Source organism: Aythya fuligula, chromosome 10 (assembly GCF_009819795.1).
Source record: "Aythya fuligula isolate bAytFul2 chromosome 10, bAytFul2.pri, whole genome shotgun sequence".
NCBI classification, from domain to species: Eukaryota; Metazoa; Chordata; class Aves; order Anseriformes; family Anatidae; genus Aythya; species Aythya fuligula.
This window is the reverse complement of record NC_045568.1, coordinates 9,078,097-9,095,749: the sequence shown is the minus strand read 5'-3', so window position 1 is coordinate 9,095,749 and position 17,653 is coordinate 9,078,097. Positions and strand designations below refer to the sequence as shown.

The 17,653-nt window shown below is 37.9% G+C and overlaps 1 protein-coding gene across 10 annotated transcripts in view; it reads right to left on the bottom strand.

Annotated features, from left to right (window-relative positions):
• DOCK3 (dedicator of cytokinesis 3) overlaps positions 1 to 17,653 on the bottom strand; it is a 211,766-nt gene that overhangs the window by 11,293 nt on the left and 182,820 nt on the right. For 5 of the 10 annotated variants that reach the window (XM_032193975.1, XM_032193976.1, XM_032193977.1 and 2 more), the window contains 11 exons: positions 16,161 to 16,265; positions 12,615 to 12,756; positions 11,163 to 11,329; positions 10,506 to 10,592; positions 9,872 to 10,051; positions 8,755 to 8,838; positions 7,355 to 7,471; positions 6,162 to 6,283; positions 4,477 to 4,612; positions 3,847 to 3,928; positions 1,717 to 1,809 (listed from right to left, as the gene is read on the bottom strand). In XM_032193975.1, coding sequence (XP_032049866.1) covers positions 1,717 to 1,809; positions 3,847 to 3,928; positions 4,477 to 4,612; positions 6,162 to 6,283; positions 7,355 to 7,471; positions 8,755 to 8,838; positions 9,872 to 10,051; positions 10,506 to 10,592; positions 11,163 to 11,329; positions 12,615 to 12,756; positions 16,161 to 16,265 — 1,315 coding nt within the window. Of the gene's footprint in view, positions 1 to 1,716; positions 1,870 to 3,846; positions 3,929 to 4,476; positions 4,613 to 6,161; positions 6,284 to 7,354; positions 7,472 to 8,754; positions 8,839 to 9,871; positions 10,052 to 10,505; positions 10,593 to 11,162; positions 11,330 to 12,614; positions 12,757 to 16,160; positions 16,266 to 17,653 lie in introns of all 10 variants that reach the window. The other 5 variants (XM_032193979.1, XM_032193980.1, XM_032193984.1 and 2 more) reach the window with 2 other exon arrangements.

The window sequence follows — 17,653 nt, the reverse complement described above, 5'->3', positions numbered from 1 at the left end:
CTGCTAACAAAATTAAGCATGGATACATCCAAATTGGGTGCCGTAACAGGAGAGTCTATAACTGAAGCATTTATTAATAATTTAGACAAAGAGAACACAATCACCAAGGCTCTCATCAGGGACTGGAAACATGTAAAAAAAACGAACAAATTAAAACCTTTAAAAAGTTTTCAGAACAGCCACAGCAGCCATATAAAATGCTGCACCTTGTACCAGGGTTTGTTGTTCTCAGCATGTAGCTGGGTACGCTGCATGTGTGCAGCACTGTATAGACTGTTAGTGAGAAAGGAAATCCTACGCTGAAGGCAGAGTTTTTTTTTTTTTTTTTTTTAAATTTTGAAAACATTAATCCACTTTTAACAAGTATTAGTTTTAAGGAACGAATCTGAAAATTAACATAGTTAAACTCCAGACTCAATGCATATTTTTCTTCCCAATCCATCATTTTCTTTACTGTTATGAGAACAGTTTGCTCCTGCACCAAACTGTAACTTTCTGGGTTTCAGAAGGAAGTTTTTATGCAAGTATATGGATTCATGCATGGTGCTAAGGCAGGCTCTGGGACTCATTTTTTGCCCCTGAAGAAGGGGGCTGTGTTGAGGAAGCAGTAGGGATGCCTTAAGAGGTCAGCCATGAAGTGCCAACTGGGAGTTTCTTTGAGAGTGGAAGAGTCCTAGAAACATTGTCAATGAAATTATGGGAAAAAAACAAACCTAACCCACTCATAGCTCTTTCCAGGTCTTTTTGCATTACGGTATCTATTTAAGGAGCACCAGTTTACATAATCTTTTAACTCGAGTAGGGTTAGAGCAGCGCCTTACGTGAGTTACCTCAAATGAAGTCAGAACAAACACGTTGCTTTCTTAATAGGAAAGAAGCTATGCAACGGTCAAGCCAAGTGAAAACTGAAAGATGGATACTCAATCTGAAAAACATCCTAATATCCTTCTCTACTGCTAGCATAGAATTAGAGAGTTCTTACTGTGTTCTGATTACACTCCTATTTAAGACTTCTGCTCTAAATTGTATAGATTGTAACTGCAGTATAAGGCTTGCTGCTTTAATCTGCTGTTCAGTGGTATGATCGCATCAGCATCAATACCGTCTTCATGAATATCTTAAACAAAATGTTGGATTAATGACTTTATTATTTTCCTTAGACAAACCAAATAATTTGCTTTTGTTGTTGTTTTAAACATCAATGAAAGGCCCATGTTTGGAGAATTAGGAATAAGATTTAAATTCCTGCTGGACTGTTAATGCAAATGGCCATGACTTATTTTGGTTGCTAATGGAACTAATCTGTGTCAACAAGATCCCTGTCTCCTCAGAGCAGCGCTAATAGCTGAGGTCCAGAAAGGACTCTGCAGTCAAACAGAGAACAGGTGTCAAAGAATCCTGATAACAGGACTGTTTTTTTTTTTTTTTTTTTTTTTTTTAAACCTCTACATTAACATCTGAACCAATGAGAAACATTTAAACATCTGAGAAAAAAACTAGAAATCCTAGGAAACTGTGCTCAGCTTCAAGTCACAGGTGACAACGATGCTAAGTTGGTAAATTTAGGTGGCCTGTATTAAATTAATTGTTGGCCTTTGTGTACTTCCTGTCTGGAAAGTGGATAGCTGTAGCATCACGACTATTGCAGCTTTGTTGGCAGTCTCAGCAGAAAGGTCACGGACTGGATGGGTCATGGAGACTGAACTATCCTCTCACCTCTAGAGGTGGTCCCTCCAGGACAGAGATGAGGCACATTGGTGGGGGCAGCGTGGGGAAGCTTGCACGGCTGCCGCCCATGCTGTATCTGTTCTGTGGATAAATAGAGGGCTTCAGCCTCCAGTGGTGTCAATCCAGCACCTTTCATCAGCACTAAATTAAAAAGAATATAAATAAATACAAAAAAAAAAATAAAAAAAATAAAAAAAAAATTAAAAAAAGGAATAGAGGTGCAATGGCAGAGCTGCACACGTAAGGTTTGTGAAGTACCTTGCTCCGGCCACTGACACTGGCCTCTCATTTTCACAAGCAGCAAATTCACCCAATTCAAAAAGAAAACGAAAGGAAAAATCACCAAGGAGCAAATCAAAGTTGTATTATCACAGAGGAGCTTAGCATAGGGTTTTTCATCATTACAAACAACTCCATTCCAAACAGCAGTGTTGTAATAACCTGGGTAGTGACTTGCACACTGTGAAACAGAGAGGATCTGGGACTTTACTAGAAATAAAATCCCTTAGTAAGTGGGCAGTGTCTGGATGCTATGCTCACCTAACTTGAAAGTGAACAAAGCAGAGAAGCAATGTATTATCAAAGGCTATCAACACATTAGTAAGGATAAAGAGTAAAATCAATATACATTTAAGTATTTTTTGGTATCATTATTTCTCTTATTGTTTCCTCATTAGCAGCCATTTACAGCACTCATCTCTGGGAGGTGCTGTTGACTCATCCATCAGCACCATGCCCTTCGTAGCATTCATTGCTTTAGTTTCTAAGCAACAGCAAAGAATACAGTTAAGAGGGAAGCTGGTGCTGCTGTGAAGTCATCAAGCTCAGAAAGACTGGCACAGCCTGCCACTGCAAGCGCTGGCTTTTTAAAGTGACAAAATTCTGAAATGCCACGAACACCAAAACCCTTCAAATCCCCCCTAAGATTCAGGCCTCTGATGCCAGCTGAGGCACACCCATTTAAAGGTGTCTTCCTGGCATGATGGCCCTGTACTCAGTTCCATCTTCCCCTTTCTGTCATGCCACTTTCATCTTGTTACTCTACTATTTCAGATATCATTACTTTCCTTCCAGCTCATGGTAATTAGTGAAGCTCTATGCCTTTGTTTGAAGACATCCACTTCTCACCTTCCTATTCCATCTGATCCTTCAAATAAATCACTTTGATAACATCTATGTCATAACAACAACCCGTCAATTAAGATTTTACTGCAAGATTGAACAAAACAGCCCAAACCTGGCCTGAGAGAAAAATTTTCCTTGTTAATGAGCAACAGAAACCTCCCCTGCTCCGTACTCTCTGTCCATAAAGAAGCATATAGTTCCCCTGTATGGGAAAAAGGGGTAAGATTTAACTAATAGCCTCCATCTCTGTGTGTGTCCTGGATACCTTCTTCATACGCCTGTGAAAAGAGGTATAGAAATTTTTGAACCTGCAACTGAGAATCCAAAATGAGATAAAAAAACAAAAACAAAAACAAAAACTTGAATAGAAGTTATCAAAGTCAGGAGATTACACAGAATACTTTTGCTTCAGCTGTGAGGCTTGAGAAAAAAATGATTAGCCATATCAAAACCAGCTACCACAACAGCAAAGTTAAAGCATTTCCCAGCAGGAAAATCCTTCTTTGTCCCCATTTATATCTTTCAGTGTTCATTGCATACATACATGTATGCTTCTGTATACACAAATTTCTGCTTAACTGCAGTACTTTTTAATGCTGTAATTTCATTAAGTGCTTAAAATGAAAATGTTGCATTTGTCTTCATGATCTCTCTCTTTGAAGTACTGTACCGAAGAATATTCTTGTTTTCCTCTAGATTGTCTGTCACAACTTCATAGCAGAACAACAGAAACTATTATGAAATTCAGCTGCCTGAAACCAGCATGTATCAGAAATACACTCCAAATACTGCTGAAAAAAAAAGATTAGATAAATTTTCGGAAAACAAACAAATTTTGTAAAGAAATCATTTTTGATGAGGCAAGCTCCAAAAAAGAAACAGTGGTCTATTTCATACAGGTTGTATTTCAACCAATATGTTAAGGAAGCTGAAAGACTTAGGGGTATACCTGCAGTTCCGGTTAACCCTTCATTTGGGTCCATCCATTCTTACCTCGTGCACTGGAAGGGGCAGAGTTAATCATCTGGGATGGTGCCGAGTGGGTAGAGCTCAGGCTTGAGGTGGAAGGGCTGGCCTGGGACGAGGATAAAACAGACACGTTGGTGACTGAGCCTTGGTACCTGGAGTTAGGGTAAACAAGCTGCAGGAGGCAGAGAAGAGAACTGAGTGGATCAGTGCATTAGATTTTTACCTGTCTCAGGTTCCCCAATGTGACCTCTGTCTAGGAAATAGCTTCAGTGCAGGCCACTATTAATCTGCACTCTTGGGGACTCATGTCAACCTCTCACAAACAAGAACAATAATGCGTGCGTGTTGAACAGGTCAGATAAATAACATGCTGACTAAAATCTCACTTTTTGAAAGCAATACTGTGATCTTGGACAGCAGCTTTTTTGTATGAATACAGAAGATTTCTTCCCGAAGTAAACCCATATGATTTACTCTATCGTCTTTCCTGAACAACCTCAGATTCTCCCTGTTTGGTTCTTCACAAAAATCTCACTGGACAGAACCGAGCGTGTGGATAGGTACGTTGCATAATAATGATAGGTACACTCATAAGTGTAATGCTCCAAGCATGCTCATCTCTGACAATTGCTCCTGGGTGCACTGGAGCCATACCTGCATGTGGTACATATCCTCAGCAGTCTCCCCCACGGAACTGTCTGTCAGGATAACCAGGTTTCCTGTTTCACTGGAGGTGTGTGATGACAGAGAGGATGACGAGTGTCGGACTGAACCAAGCATGTTCAGTGGGCTGAAACAAAAACAGAGAAAGAATAGGGGCATTATTAATTTTTAATTTGCATTTTAATTTCTGAAGTCTGATTTTTTTTTTTCCAGGTTGGTTAAGTACCTGCTTTAGGTCATCTCTACATGTCAAACACTTTTGAACGTATCAGGCCAAATAAAAGCTTAAACAAATCTATAAATGTGAGTAAATATTAAAAAAAATGGAAATAAGATTATACTTAAGATAACAGTGTGTAGGGTGATGAATTTCAGAATCCAAGGCCAGGTTAACATGTCATGACACACATCAGCTGTTCTTTTAACAGAACATTCTGAAACCACTCTCATTCTTAATACCCAAGTAAGATGAGTGGGAGCAGCTTAATAAAGCATTCCAAAGGAAGCCAAGCACAAGAGACATGCCAAAATGCAGTTTTTCTTACTGCATTGTTAGGCTTCTGCATTGCAGTTGAAGTCAACTTTCTAGCTGACAGTAAATTAATACTGTCCAACTGGTGTGCAATCTGCACTCTAATCCTTCCCAGATTCATTTTTTGTCACTGTAAATCACATCCACAAATGCTTACTTTGTATACTATAGAATCTCCCCATTTTACCCTAAGAATTAGGGTAAAATTCTTAGGGAAAAAGGCTTTACAAAGCGATGAATCTTGAGGAAAAGAATTGTATCACCCAGATACCTAATGTCAGTTGCCAAGACACTAAAGGAGCACAAGAGCTAATCAATTGTAATTTTAAAAAGGGAACCATGGATCCTGTAACTCAGGACCAAGTTTACACAGCTCCTTATGCCAGGCTAAGCTATGTAGACCCACCAAGAGAAATAAACACTGAAGAGCCATTGAAATTTCATAATCTGAGTGACATTCTTTTCACTGTTTCTCAGGCTGGCATGGATATGTACATTTTCACATAAGCAGCTTTGGCTGGATATAAAAACTCTCTTTTGACCTGAAAAATCCCATTTTTTTGTCCTCAGTTAGTTTTTATAGGTGGTTCTTCTGCTGTTTGAATAAACATCCACATTTTTAGATATTTCTCTGAATGCTGAGCTATTTTCTGTTATCCTAATCAAAACACCCTTGGCCTCTTATATTTGGATTCTGATTTGATTAAAACTAAAAACAATTACGCAAACATTTTTGGAGTCTTCAAAATGGGCACATATTGAGTTCAGTTTCTAAACCAAACAATACATTTTTCCTTTCATGGTAGATAATATTTATTTGCCGTTTGCATAACAGAAGTATGAGAAGTTGGAACCTCCAAAGTCAGATTGATTCTGGAGAGCTGAGAAGAATCTGAGTGGCAGATGTGTAAGAAAAGAGATGAAGAAACATCTGGAGGTATTTAGGATATGCTGCAAACTGGATTTCTCAACATTTTGATTCCATCCTCAAACTTTAATAATTAGCCCTGAACAAAAATAAAGGATGCTTATACCAAAACAGACCCTCCTCCTCCAGTACTATTAACTGCATTTTTGATCCTCGAATCTTAATTCAACAGAGTGCAGAGATCTTCAATATTTCAGCAGAAGAAAAGGGGAGTACCTGTGTCGATGCAACAGCTTTATGCTCTCTGGGCTCATTGGTCCATGTGAAACGAGAACATTGCCGCGTGGTGTACTAGTGCCAGAACAGGCTGGACTCAGCTTATCCAAACCAGGTAACTCCTGCACATGAGACACAGAGTCTTTTAGTTACTACAGATATTTTAGCTAAATTAGTCATGAGAAAATTACGTTTTCCTCTCAGAAAAAATCCGATCTGTTTCCACGTTCTCTGTAATCATCTACAGTTACCTGTGTTTCCACAGAATAAAGAGCTTCAGTGTTTTATGTCCCTATTCTCTATTTCTAACAATACTTTCCAGCCACCATTTCAGGAATTTTGGAGAAAAAGAGAGGTACAGTGTTGTTCAAATGGCAACCATCTCCATTTTTTTCTGAAAAGAAACCTGAACTCAAAAATACAGATCTTGTCTAAATTCTAAAGAAAGGCAATGAACACAGGCTGTACACAGGCTATAACCTGCATGGATCTCATCTGCTGGAAGAGAAAGGCTGTATTAAAATAATTGTGGTGCTATTTCTGGCCATCCTTGCATAGTATTCAATCCTAAAAGTGGAGGTAAAACCTTTCAAGTTCAAAGCTTTTAGAAAATACTTACTTCAGTTGGAAAGTAAACTGCTAACACATTTCAGATAATTCTTTTACATTATACGGAAAGGTGTCCTTTGGTTTCATTGTGATATTGTTCAAGAAAGTGATGAGAATTACACTTGAACAGGAAGAGGAGAATGCACTGCAATTTCTGAGACCCATCTGGCAAAGATGTCTCAAGTATAGCTGTCACAGAATACTAATGTACAGCAGTGCACAAACGGATGGAAAGGTACCTTTCCTAGAGGACGATACTTGTATTTCTGGTATAAAACAGGTGGTGTGAGCCATGCTCTGGAGGCAGTTCTTTTGACTATATAGGAAATGCAAACCTATAATATTGGGTGCCTAAATCAAAGTTGGAAGCCTGAAGTAACCAACCGGAATTCATGTTGCTGTCTACATAAAAACACTTCTGGAGGGCCTAGTCCATGTTATGCTACTCAAACTATGACAGCTGTAATAGCTGAACATCTAACGTGTTTTGTTAATCTTTCTTCTTCTGTTTTATATTATTTTATGACAAGCCTGAAAATTGAACTTTACAATTATTCTGTGATATTAAATGAGAACCAGCTTACATGGTACAAACTGGATCGCATCATCTGGAACTGGTCTATCAGTTTCTTATGCAGAGGGCGCATTTCTGGGTGTACAAATTTCTCGTGGACTGCCAGACCCACTCCTAAAACATGTACCTGTTAAGAAGAAAACAAGATGACAAAACTAAATAAATCAAGTTTAAGAGACAGAACTGAAGCCTGTCTCTCAGGTCTGTCACTGTGTAAGGGAGTATTGTAAAATATACCACCGTTCTGTACAAGACTGCCAATAATCAAGTAAGCCTAAGAGACCTGGCAAGTTTATATTACTTCAACAAGTACTTCAAGTGTGAGACAAGTACATTATGTCACATTGGGTTACATTTGTTAGAGACAACTGTAAAAAAAATTACCAGATTGATTGTCTCTCCAGCAGTTAACATCACTGAGTCCTCATGCAGATAATTCATTGTGACCAAGGAAATTCCTTCCCAACAGTGTCAGAAAAGGGGTCAAAGTTGCCAACAGAGATTTCAAAACAAAGGAGGTTCTGATAACTGAGCTGAACAGTAACAGTGTTCAGCAGTGTTCACTCCTTCTGTTGCTCATTATTTATTTATAAAGGTCACATTTTCAAAGGTCAAACATACAATATTAGTAATTGAAAGAGATTATATAAGTTCTCAGATGAAAGAAAATAGTAATGATAGCAGGCTTAAGATACATATAATTCCCTACATGATCCAAACTCAGTACAAACAATAGCTAATTAATTTTCAAACATCCTCTTGAGGATTGAGGGGAGATAAGTATTATCTTCATTTTACAAGTGGGAAATCTGAAATGCAGTTAAGCGATTTGTTGACAAAGCAGGCCCAGTAGCTCTGTAAAAACTTGGCCACATTGTTTAATGTGGTGTATTTTGCCAAACCTTCCATTAACAGGGATGTGATTTTCTGATTTCACTCCCATCAAAGCGTCCAGCAAGCTTTATCTACCAAGATGTTTCACAGAGACACTAAAGAAAAACAGAACTGTAGATAGTAGAAATAGACATTAAGTTTTCCCTTGTAGCTCTGCCAGTTTAATCTCAAGCCTGACCTGTCCTGACTCTGATTATCTTTGAAATATACTAGGAAGACATAATTCAAAATGCCATAAATGAATGGCAGGCCTGAAATGTGGCAAGATGTCTAGTAGATAATAAACGGAGACAACAAAATTCATGTTATGCTAGCAGAGCTTCAACTAACATTACATAAGGTGAATGGCTAGTTCATAAACTCCTCAGCCATCTCACCTCCTTTTTGTTTAAACGTACTTTAAATCTCCTGTACTGAAATTCTTTACTTCTGAATGAATCAGTTGGATCTGGTGTGTTTAAACTGACTGCTGATGAATCCAGACACCAATGTTCTTTTGTGTCTGACAAGCAGTACCTGTTCTTGCATGAGTTCCTTGAGCTGTGTGATCTTCTCTGCATCTGCAGGGTGCTTTGTGATATAATCTTTATCAAAAAAGGCCTGTAGGAAAAATAAAAGAAAAGCTTTCTGCTTATTGGGAAATAGTTGTCATAACTTGTCTTCAAAAGATGATAGGAAAAGGTCCAGAAATCTTAGGAGAACTAAATGCATTAAGCTAACAGCAGCAGCTCAATTTTATCACTTTTAGCACTCTGGGATCCAGGTAAAGCTACAGTATGAGTGTATCAACCTACATGATTCTGTTGCTCATTTAAAGGAAACAGTGTAAAGTAGCGTAAGACAGTCCTCAGCCCTGAAGGATCATGAATCTGATCATATTTACCTATGTGACAATGAAGAACAATACCACTAAAACTTTTATCATCCTATGGTTTTAATTTTGTATCATTTCCTTAAAAAAAAAAATTCTTAAATTAAGCGATTAAAGTTGTAACTAAGGTAAAGGAAGAAGAGCATTCTCTGCATGGTCTGCAGGGAAGACGTCCCACACCCCTGGACTCCTGCTGCCATTTCTCAGTATCTCCACCTAGACTTACCTTTTGCAACGTGGAGTTTAAGTAACAGCTTGCTAAAGAGCATAGCAGATAACATACAAGCTAACATCGTGTAACTTTAAGGTCTCAGTGAGTCCAAAATTAGGCTAGTAAAGACAATGGTTGAGTAGCATGAATTAGCACCTTTTCCTGATTACAGGTCCAAACAGTCTCAATTACCATGAATTCCACTGCCTCTGCTGCAAAAAGGACTTATAATGTAAGCAGTGTAATAAAATAAATAAATTCTGATACATTCCTGTACCTGCCAGGTCAGGGCTTCCAGGTAAGCCAAGATTTAATCGTAAGATACCCCACTGTCAACCATATCTACGTTGTATCCCAATTCTACATTTGGATCCTCTTGTTGACAAATGGCTATGCAAGTGCTGATGCAGAATAACCAAGCATGGGGTTTTAACCTTATATTTAGAAAATGTGCATGAAAATATCTTATTAAATGATACTTTCTTTGAAACAACAACGGAAATAAAATTGAAAAATGTTGATGCTATATTCAGAAGCAGAGCCCTGCTTACCTCCTGGTATCGTGCAATTCCTCCATTCACAGCTGCATCAATCACTCCATTCAGACACATGCTGAGAAGATTAATGTTACCATGCATTTGTTTATGCTGGTACTGGCTTATCAGTGTTCTCAGCTCCTGGTTTTTATTCTCAACCACTTGAATGGCATTTTCCAAAGGACTTACTTCAACCTCAAAAGGCAATAAAACACACTTTAATTCCATGGACACTTCATTGTGATTTATTACCTTCCTTATAAAGAAATGATACACTAAGATGGTTCAGTGATCTCTGTTAGTTTTTACTGCTAGAAAATTAGCTACATTAACAAACTTTATTGTCAGTAACACTGTATTTCAGGTCACTGAGTTGTGATAACTTCTTTCTGTAAACTAACATCATGGTAACAATGCAATTATTCTATCTTTCTGGCACTTTCTGCATTATGCTGTCATGTTCCCTCACCTAATTCCCCTGGTTACATTCAGCAGTTATTTAAAATAAGTGGTGAAAAACCGACATACTTAATTGTTGTAAACCTCATCATTTTAAACTGCAAGATTTCAGACAGAAGTTAAATTGCCTATCCCATGTCCTTAGTAAGTCATCATTTCAAACCTCAACTATCGGAACTATAAATGTTACCAGTTCTCTTCTCTCCACTTCAAACCAACGAGAAATTCCAGGCAAACTGTGAGTCAAGGTCAGAGTGGTACGTTCAATCCACAAGCTCTGCAAAGAATAATTGAGGGTGTGAGGTACACAGTGAACCACAATCACATCATCTACACTCTTACCACAGGTGCTAAGGGGATAAAGGTCAGAGAAGAATACATTAACCTCCTCCTAAGCAGTAACATACATTTCCAGAATGTCATACTGAGTGTCATTTAAATGCTCCCCCTTCCCCCCTCCAAAAAAAAAAAAAAATCAGTATGCTCTATAGCAATACATTCAACATTTCTGTTAATTTCCAGAGGTTGAGGTTGGATACCAGTTCTGTCATGGGAACAGAGAAGATCTTGTGAACATCTATGGCAGTAAGAAAAAAATTCCAGCCAAACAAAAAAACCATCCTTGCTACAAAACACATTTCTCCTGGCACTAAAATGACTTATCTTTAAATTGGACAACATTTTAATCAGATCAGATGTGTAGCCACCAACAGCCACTTGTTTGTGTTACAGTATCTTTGGCCATCATATCACGATTACTTGAAAGGCTCTATTAGCATAGAATAACACGAGAGTAGTCGCCTTGAAGAGACTGACATTTAAAACACGTATTGATGACTATTTGTACCTTAAATTCATTCTCCTTGTCCTTTGGGCCTTTGTGGAAAGGCCTATCATAGCGGAATTTCCGGATATTGTTGACTCTGTAGAAGCTCTTTATGCGATCAGGGACACGGTCCATTTGTAGCACATCTATATTGTCTGGGATGGGAGTGACTGCATAGATCTGTAAATCTGCAAATTGTGTAGTCAAAGAAAGCCATGGGACATAAAACAGGAAAAGCTCTTTCTACTGTGGAAAAAAACAGGATTGTGAATTCAGAAAGTAACACTCCCTTTTGTTTTCCAACATCCTTCTTTTGCAAGTGAAACGAGCACACTAAACTAGACCTATTAGGACAGTCTACGGAGTGGTACTTTACAGCCAGATTAAACAGAAAAAGATACCTGAGGATGCAGAGAGCACATACTAAGACATGCAAAAATATCTAGGTTGGACAAAATAGTCAGTTCCTATTAGTTTTAATTAGAGCTAGGTGCTTCATTGCTGCAGGCACTTCAGTAAATCTTTGTGTCTCTATGTATTTAGGAAACTATCTATCTAGTATTTACCTTTGATAAATTTTGCCTTAGGTACTTCAACTTTGTGTGCAAACAGTTGTTATCTGATGTTTATCAGTTTAGTTAAACAGGTGTAACCTCGGTATTACAGGCAAGGTCCCTCATAGGTTTGATTACATTCACAACATACACATACAAACAAACCCTCTGTCTATAAAAGTATCAATGTTACATACCAAAGAAGAGTGGAAAGCACATTAAGGAAAATCTAGTGGTAAATACTAATCAGTTTCAGAAGATTTCACTTACTGACAGTGTTCTTATGGCTAAAATCCTGTAGTATTTTTGCTGGTGCCACACAAGCCAAATAGCAGTGTTCTTACAAGTAAAATCTCCTAAGTCTCTGCAGACCCATTCATTGTTATGTGGTTCAGTCCTTAAATATACACAGATAGCATTGCATTGGTTGAAACAAACTGCAGTATTGACTGCCAATGAGAAGTAGCAAATTCAGAGCCTTAGTTAGAAAAGAGTTCAAGTAGTTTAAAAGAGAAGTAGACTATGAGAAAAAAGCTGAAGTGAAAAACACAATGGAAAAAATAACACGTTTAGATTAATACCTGTTCCCAACAAATGTTCTCCAAGAGCAGGCATCAGACCATATGATTAATGAAGTAAAGTGTCCATTATGGCAATGCCATTGGTAAAGGTTAATGCCTGGATGTAATCAAGCACTCTCTTACACATTGAATGCAACCTGCAGTACTCCCTGAATAAAAGGCAACAAATCTCCAACACAATGTTCTGCAGTGTCTGCTATAGACAGGTGTATGGTTTTGTCTGTATCCAGCTCTTCCCAAGACAGTTACAAACTGAGATATCCACAACAATGACTTTTCAATACTTTCCTCACTGTGCTCTACCTAACCATAGTTTGCCCTTTTCTCTGAAAGGATACACTGGGCATCGCACTGTAGTATAGAGTCGTCTGGGTGGTTGGGATGCTGCATTGCAATGGCTTGTGGAAACTCACTCAGCATTCTCTGCTGGAAGGCTTCCAGCCTCTCATAGTCGTGGCCCCGACACACGTATTCTTTATTCTGCAAGAAGGACAATCGTAAATTAGTCTCTCTAAAAGTTAGGTTAAATTCTATTGTTTGTTTTTTTTTTTTTTTATCTCACTTTGAGTTTTACTACTTCAAAAAGCAAGGTATGTGACAAAGTCAATACACTAACATGACAGTAACAAGTATTGGTAACACAGATGGTGTATTTTACTCCTCTCTTTTTCATTACAAAGTATTTCATCAACTGATAAGTAGACCATTCCACTGATCTCTAACAGAAAGGTACCTCTGCTCCCTGCACATGTAGCATTCAGTCCTATGATTTTGTATGATTTGCTTTTCAGGTAACTGAGCAGGGACTGTTATTTAATTGGACTACACTGAAACATAGCAAGCAATACTTCAGACTAAGTCACCAGCTTGGCTGTTCTGTACCGGGAAAGCTGCCATCAAATCTCCATGAGCTGGATAAAAATTCTGAAGATTTCACAGGGCAGAGGGAGCTAAATGTTTATCGATTTACCAGTTAGAAAGGAGTCATAACAAACTTCATAAAAATCATTGTTTAATTGTTGCTGTATTGTCAAACCCATACAATCCACTTCTGATTGTGTCAATCATCCTCAGGATCGCTCCTTGTCTATAGTGGAATAATATGGAAAAGCCTTACCAAGAATTCTGAGTGGCCACTTAGCCCTAAAAGCAATCTCCTCTTGATAAACAGAATTTCCCTTCTGCCAGTGATGGAAAGCTTGCATTTAAATGTGCCTCTTGAGGTATTAAACCATTCGCTAAGAGTTCTTGGATGCTTTTGAAACATCTTGAACTTTGAACAGCAAGATACAGGATCTCTATAGTCCCCACTGTCATAAAGATTGTATTCCAGTGTCTGAACTATATTGCCACAAAATACAATTTTGATTGGTGTTAATGTTGCCTGATGCAAGATCTATCAATTCTGGTAGTTTTAACACTTATACACATTACAATAGCTGTAAGTACAGGGTGATTTTTCACCATTATAAAGGAAAAGAAAACAAAAATGGCCAACAAGAATAGTTCCCCCTATTCTATTTCTTGCATTTAAGCACCTGCAGTATATGCAATTATTTTTTTGCTAACTGTTTTGCAAAAGGGTTCCAGCAGAGCAGGAGCAAAATGAAAGAGAAAGCAGCAAAACCCCATCATAAAATATAGTTATGGAGTGCAGTGTTTTTGGCTTTGCATTTCATCTTTCTGGAACAGACCGCGTATTCCATCTGTGACATGTGTCACTTTGTATGAATCAGTCATAGCAGCCAATGAACTGGGAGAAAACCTGCGTGATGAATCTTGACAATTCAGTCTATAATGTCCAAACTTTGCAGCTATTATTAAATTTGGAGTGAGTCCATATTTGAAGGTGAATCTCTTCATGACACTGCATATTCTGCTTTTGATTGCAGCAATTGAGAAAACTGTAAGCCTATAAATAAAGTTATTATGATTCTAAAAATAATGCCCTGAAAACACCCCAGGGCTGAATTTAATAGATTCTTCAGACAGATGCCAACACAAGATCTCAGAATGTAGCTTGTCAGGCCTTACTTGAACTTCTGGTAGGTGAAGACACAAACAGTTTTAATTTATGTAGGAAGGCTAGAAAGAGATGCAGAATTTGTGGCAACATGAGCAATGACTTTACTAGACAAAAGGTCTACAAAATCAAAGATGTAGAAGCAAGTGGTTATCTTCTGTGTTACTCTGTACATCAATAGAAAAATAAATGAGAAGTGTGTGAAGTTATTTGATCACTTTAAATCACTCCTATATCCATTTAAAAATTTTAAATCCGCGGAAGTCTTTTTCTTCTCTAGAATGGCTGCTATGAATCTCTTTACGATGTGATCCATGCAGATGCGACTGCTAATGGGCTTAGTCTGTGCTTTGCAATGTGTAGGCTGTATGGATCATTAGAGAGAGAAAGGAGGAGGGTGACTTCTAATGAGATTGCTACATTAGTAATCTGCTATAAGAAGTACTGCTACCAAATATAATTGCAGAACTAACAAGGATTATAATTATGTATGTTCACGTCTGCTGTTAATGTCTCCAGCCAAGTACCCATACTGATACACCATTTCAGAAAAGTGCTGTGCACTGAAAACTTGTGCAGTGTTAAATGCATAGGCCAATCAGTCCAAGACAAAACTGGGGGATTCATAATAAAAGGTAGCTAGAGTCACTGATATTACTTCAGATGTAGGAACACTTATATGCTGTAATGACTCTGTTGTCATTTATGTTTGGAAACATCTGTCGTTAGAGATTAAAAAAGAAATTGTTTTCTCTGGAGATCTTCATAAAAGAGGAGCTTCATATGCAACACTTGCTATTTCCTCAGATTCCTTTGCACACACTTCTTTGAAGTGTTGGTTCAGGATCCTTAATTATGGCACTGTTCAGCTTCACCTTTGAGTTATGCAACACTGCCGTTTATCTGCTGATACTTCCACCTTCATTTCCAAATTGCCTTCACTTCCCCTGGGCTTCCATTAAATTAATATAATTAAACACCAAGGTTTAAATCTTGGTTAAAAAAAATAGAGGGAAATTTAAGAGTGCAATTTTCAAAACATGTACCTTATGAAATAAAAATGGTACACACTTTTGCTCTTTATAACTTCTTACTGTGTGACTCAAGAGCGGTGCCATCTCTTGTCAAGCCATTTCTTCAAAGAGAACACAAAACATGCAGCTCCAGTCCTTGAAAGCATGCTTCAGGTTAGCTTGTCCTGTCAAGCTAGATGGCATCCACCATCAATTTTCAGGCAGTTTTTACAGCTGTCAGATTATATTCCTTCCCTGCTCTGAACCAGCAAGGAGGAGTTGTATGAACAAATACCCATTTTACATTTTATTCCTCATTAGGAAGGGAAAGTAACTGCACTTTTAAAATGGATTTCAGACCCAACTGATCCCATATACTCCAAAGACAAGAAGATCAAAGAGAGGATGTGTTCCGAGAAGTTGATAGGCTTTTTGCTTAACCTAGGAAAATTTTACTTGGAGATAGCAGAAGTGTCATTAGTCTGGTATTAGAATCACTCCATCATGTGAGATTTTTTTAAAGCATGATAATTTGAGATGATGAAAATTCGTTGAGTAATGACCCAGCATTGCTGTGATAGAGCATTTTGCTTAATATAGAGGCAATTTTTGCTGATCTGCAGATTGTCAAAAATACACATAGGCATGAGTCAAATTCCTGATGTCTGTTCCTAAGAATGCTCCCAATGAACCACATCCTCCTGTTCTGACAGAAAGCTATTTCTACTTGCACAGGTGTAAAATATAAACTGAACAGCAGATGTCCCAACTCCACAGCTGAAATTCAAAGCCTTAAATGCTACTCTGAACCCAGTCACTTTGCCATATTTTGTATAACTCTGGCTTACCCGCAGGAAAAATGGGAATTTTCGACCATAAAAACCAACTCTGAAAAATTCAGGTTCCAAGCGCTGCTGTTCCATGATATTATCATAATAGGTAGCTTCCATTTTCTGTGAATGAAAAAGTTAGTTGCTATCAGACTCTTAAAACTGCACTTAAAACATTAGAATCTAAAGTTACATTCAAATATTACATTATTCTTTTGCACACATTTTTAATGAAGAGTGAAATTATTTTAAAGATTAAAATTATTAGTCTACATTATCAGTCTACATTATGGAGCAGACTATAATACCACCATGCTCATTTTACATTTGGGGAGATATCATGAAAATTTTTCTGTTTTACCTCAAATTAAACAGGTCTTGCATGTAATTCTCTTTGCACTACAGAATTAATGGCAAAGCTGAGATTAAGGTAACTGTTGCCTGGCTCCCAGTGTCCTTTTCTAACTGTATTCTCAACAGCTCTCTACAGCTCGAAATCTATACTGCTGTCTGAAAAACTTTATCAGTTCAATGGGGATTGCTTTAATTGAGTTGAGGAGCATGAAACGGGATGAAACAAAATTAAATCGTCTACAGCTCTGTATACCAGCAAGTTTAACATGGAAGAAAAGGGGGGAAGGGGGGGGTGTTGAAAAAAGGACTTTCTCTATTTACAATTACTTGTTCCATAGCAGTGTGCTGGCATTTGCATCAAGAGTGGGATTTCAAGACCCCTTGTCAAATTGAATCTCTGAAATGCTCATAAGAGTTTCTCTATAGCAAAAAGATAGCTTTTTAATGAGAAGCATCAGTTTAACATCATTGTTTCCACTGCAGGGAAACCTAACAGCAGCTTTGACGTTGAACACTGCACCGAGGTTTTGTTCTTGGTTCCCACATGCATTATCTCCTTTTGTAAAATGGAGAATGTCCCAAAGTTGTTGTGGGAAGAATAAAGGAATGGGCTGAATGATGTGAATGGCACAGAGAAAAACTTAGAATGGGGAGAAATTCAAGGCAATTCAGGTCAACACAGATTTAGGGGTCTCGAACAGAAAACATGTCATGTAAAGGTGAGCAAAACAAAGAGCTGAGATGCTCCTCACCTGCCAGCTGATTAAATACAATCAATAAAGAGGCAGAGAGAACAGCTAATTTACTGATGTTTTAGGAATACCTTGGTGCACTACTAGATTAAGGCTTGTTAATAGGTTTATCTGCTCATCACTCATGATATGTTTAGCAAAGGCTGTTTTATGCAAAAATAAACATAGACAGGCAATGGCAAACCAAGATCCTCTGCATGTGTTTTTCATATACTCATGGGAGTTAGGGTTGGCAGATCTAGAATTACTACAGTAGGCCTACAATGTTGTTGGAATGAATCAATAGCAAAGGAGTCCTTTTTTTTTTTTTTTTTTTTTTTTTTTTCTTTTTTTCCAATTGAAAATTTCCTGACAGGAGAGACAAAACTTTCCAGAGAATGGAAAAGATTCTGCAAAGAGAGGAAC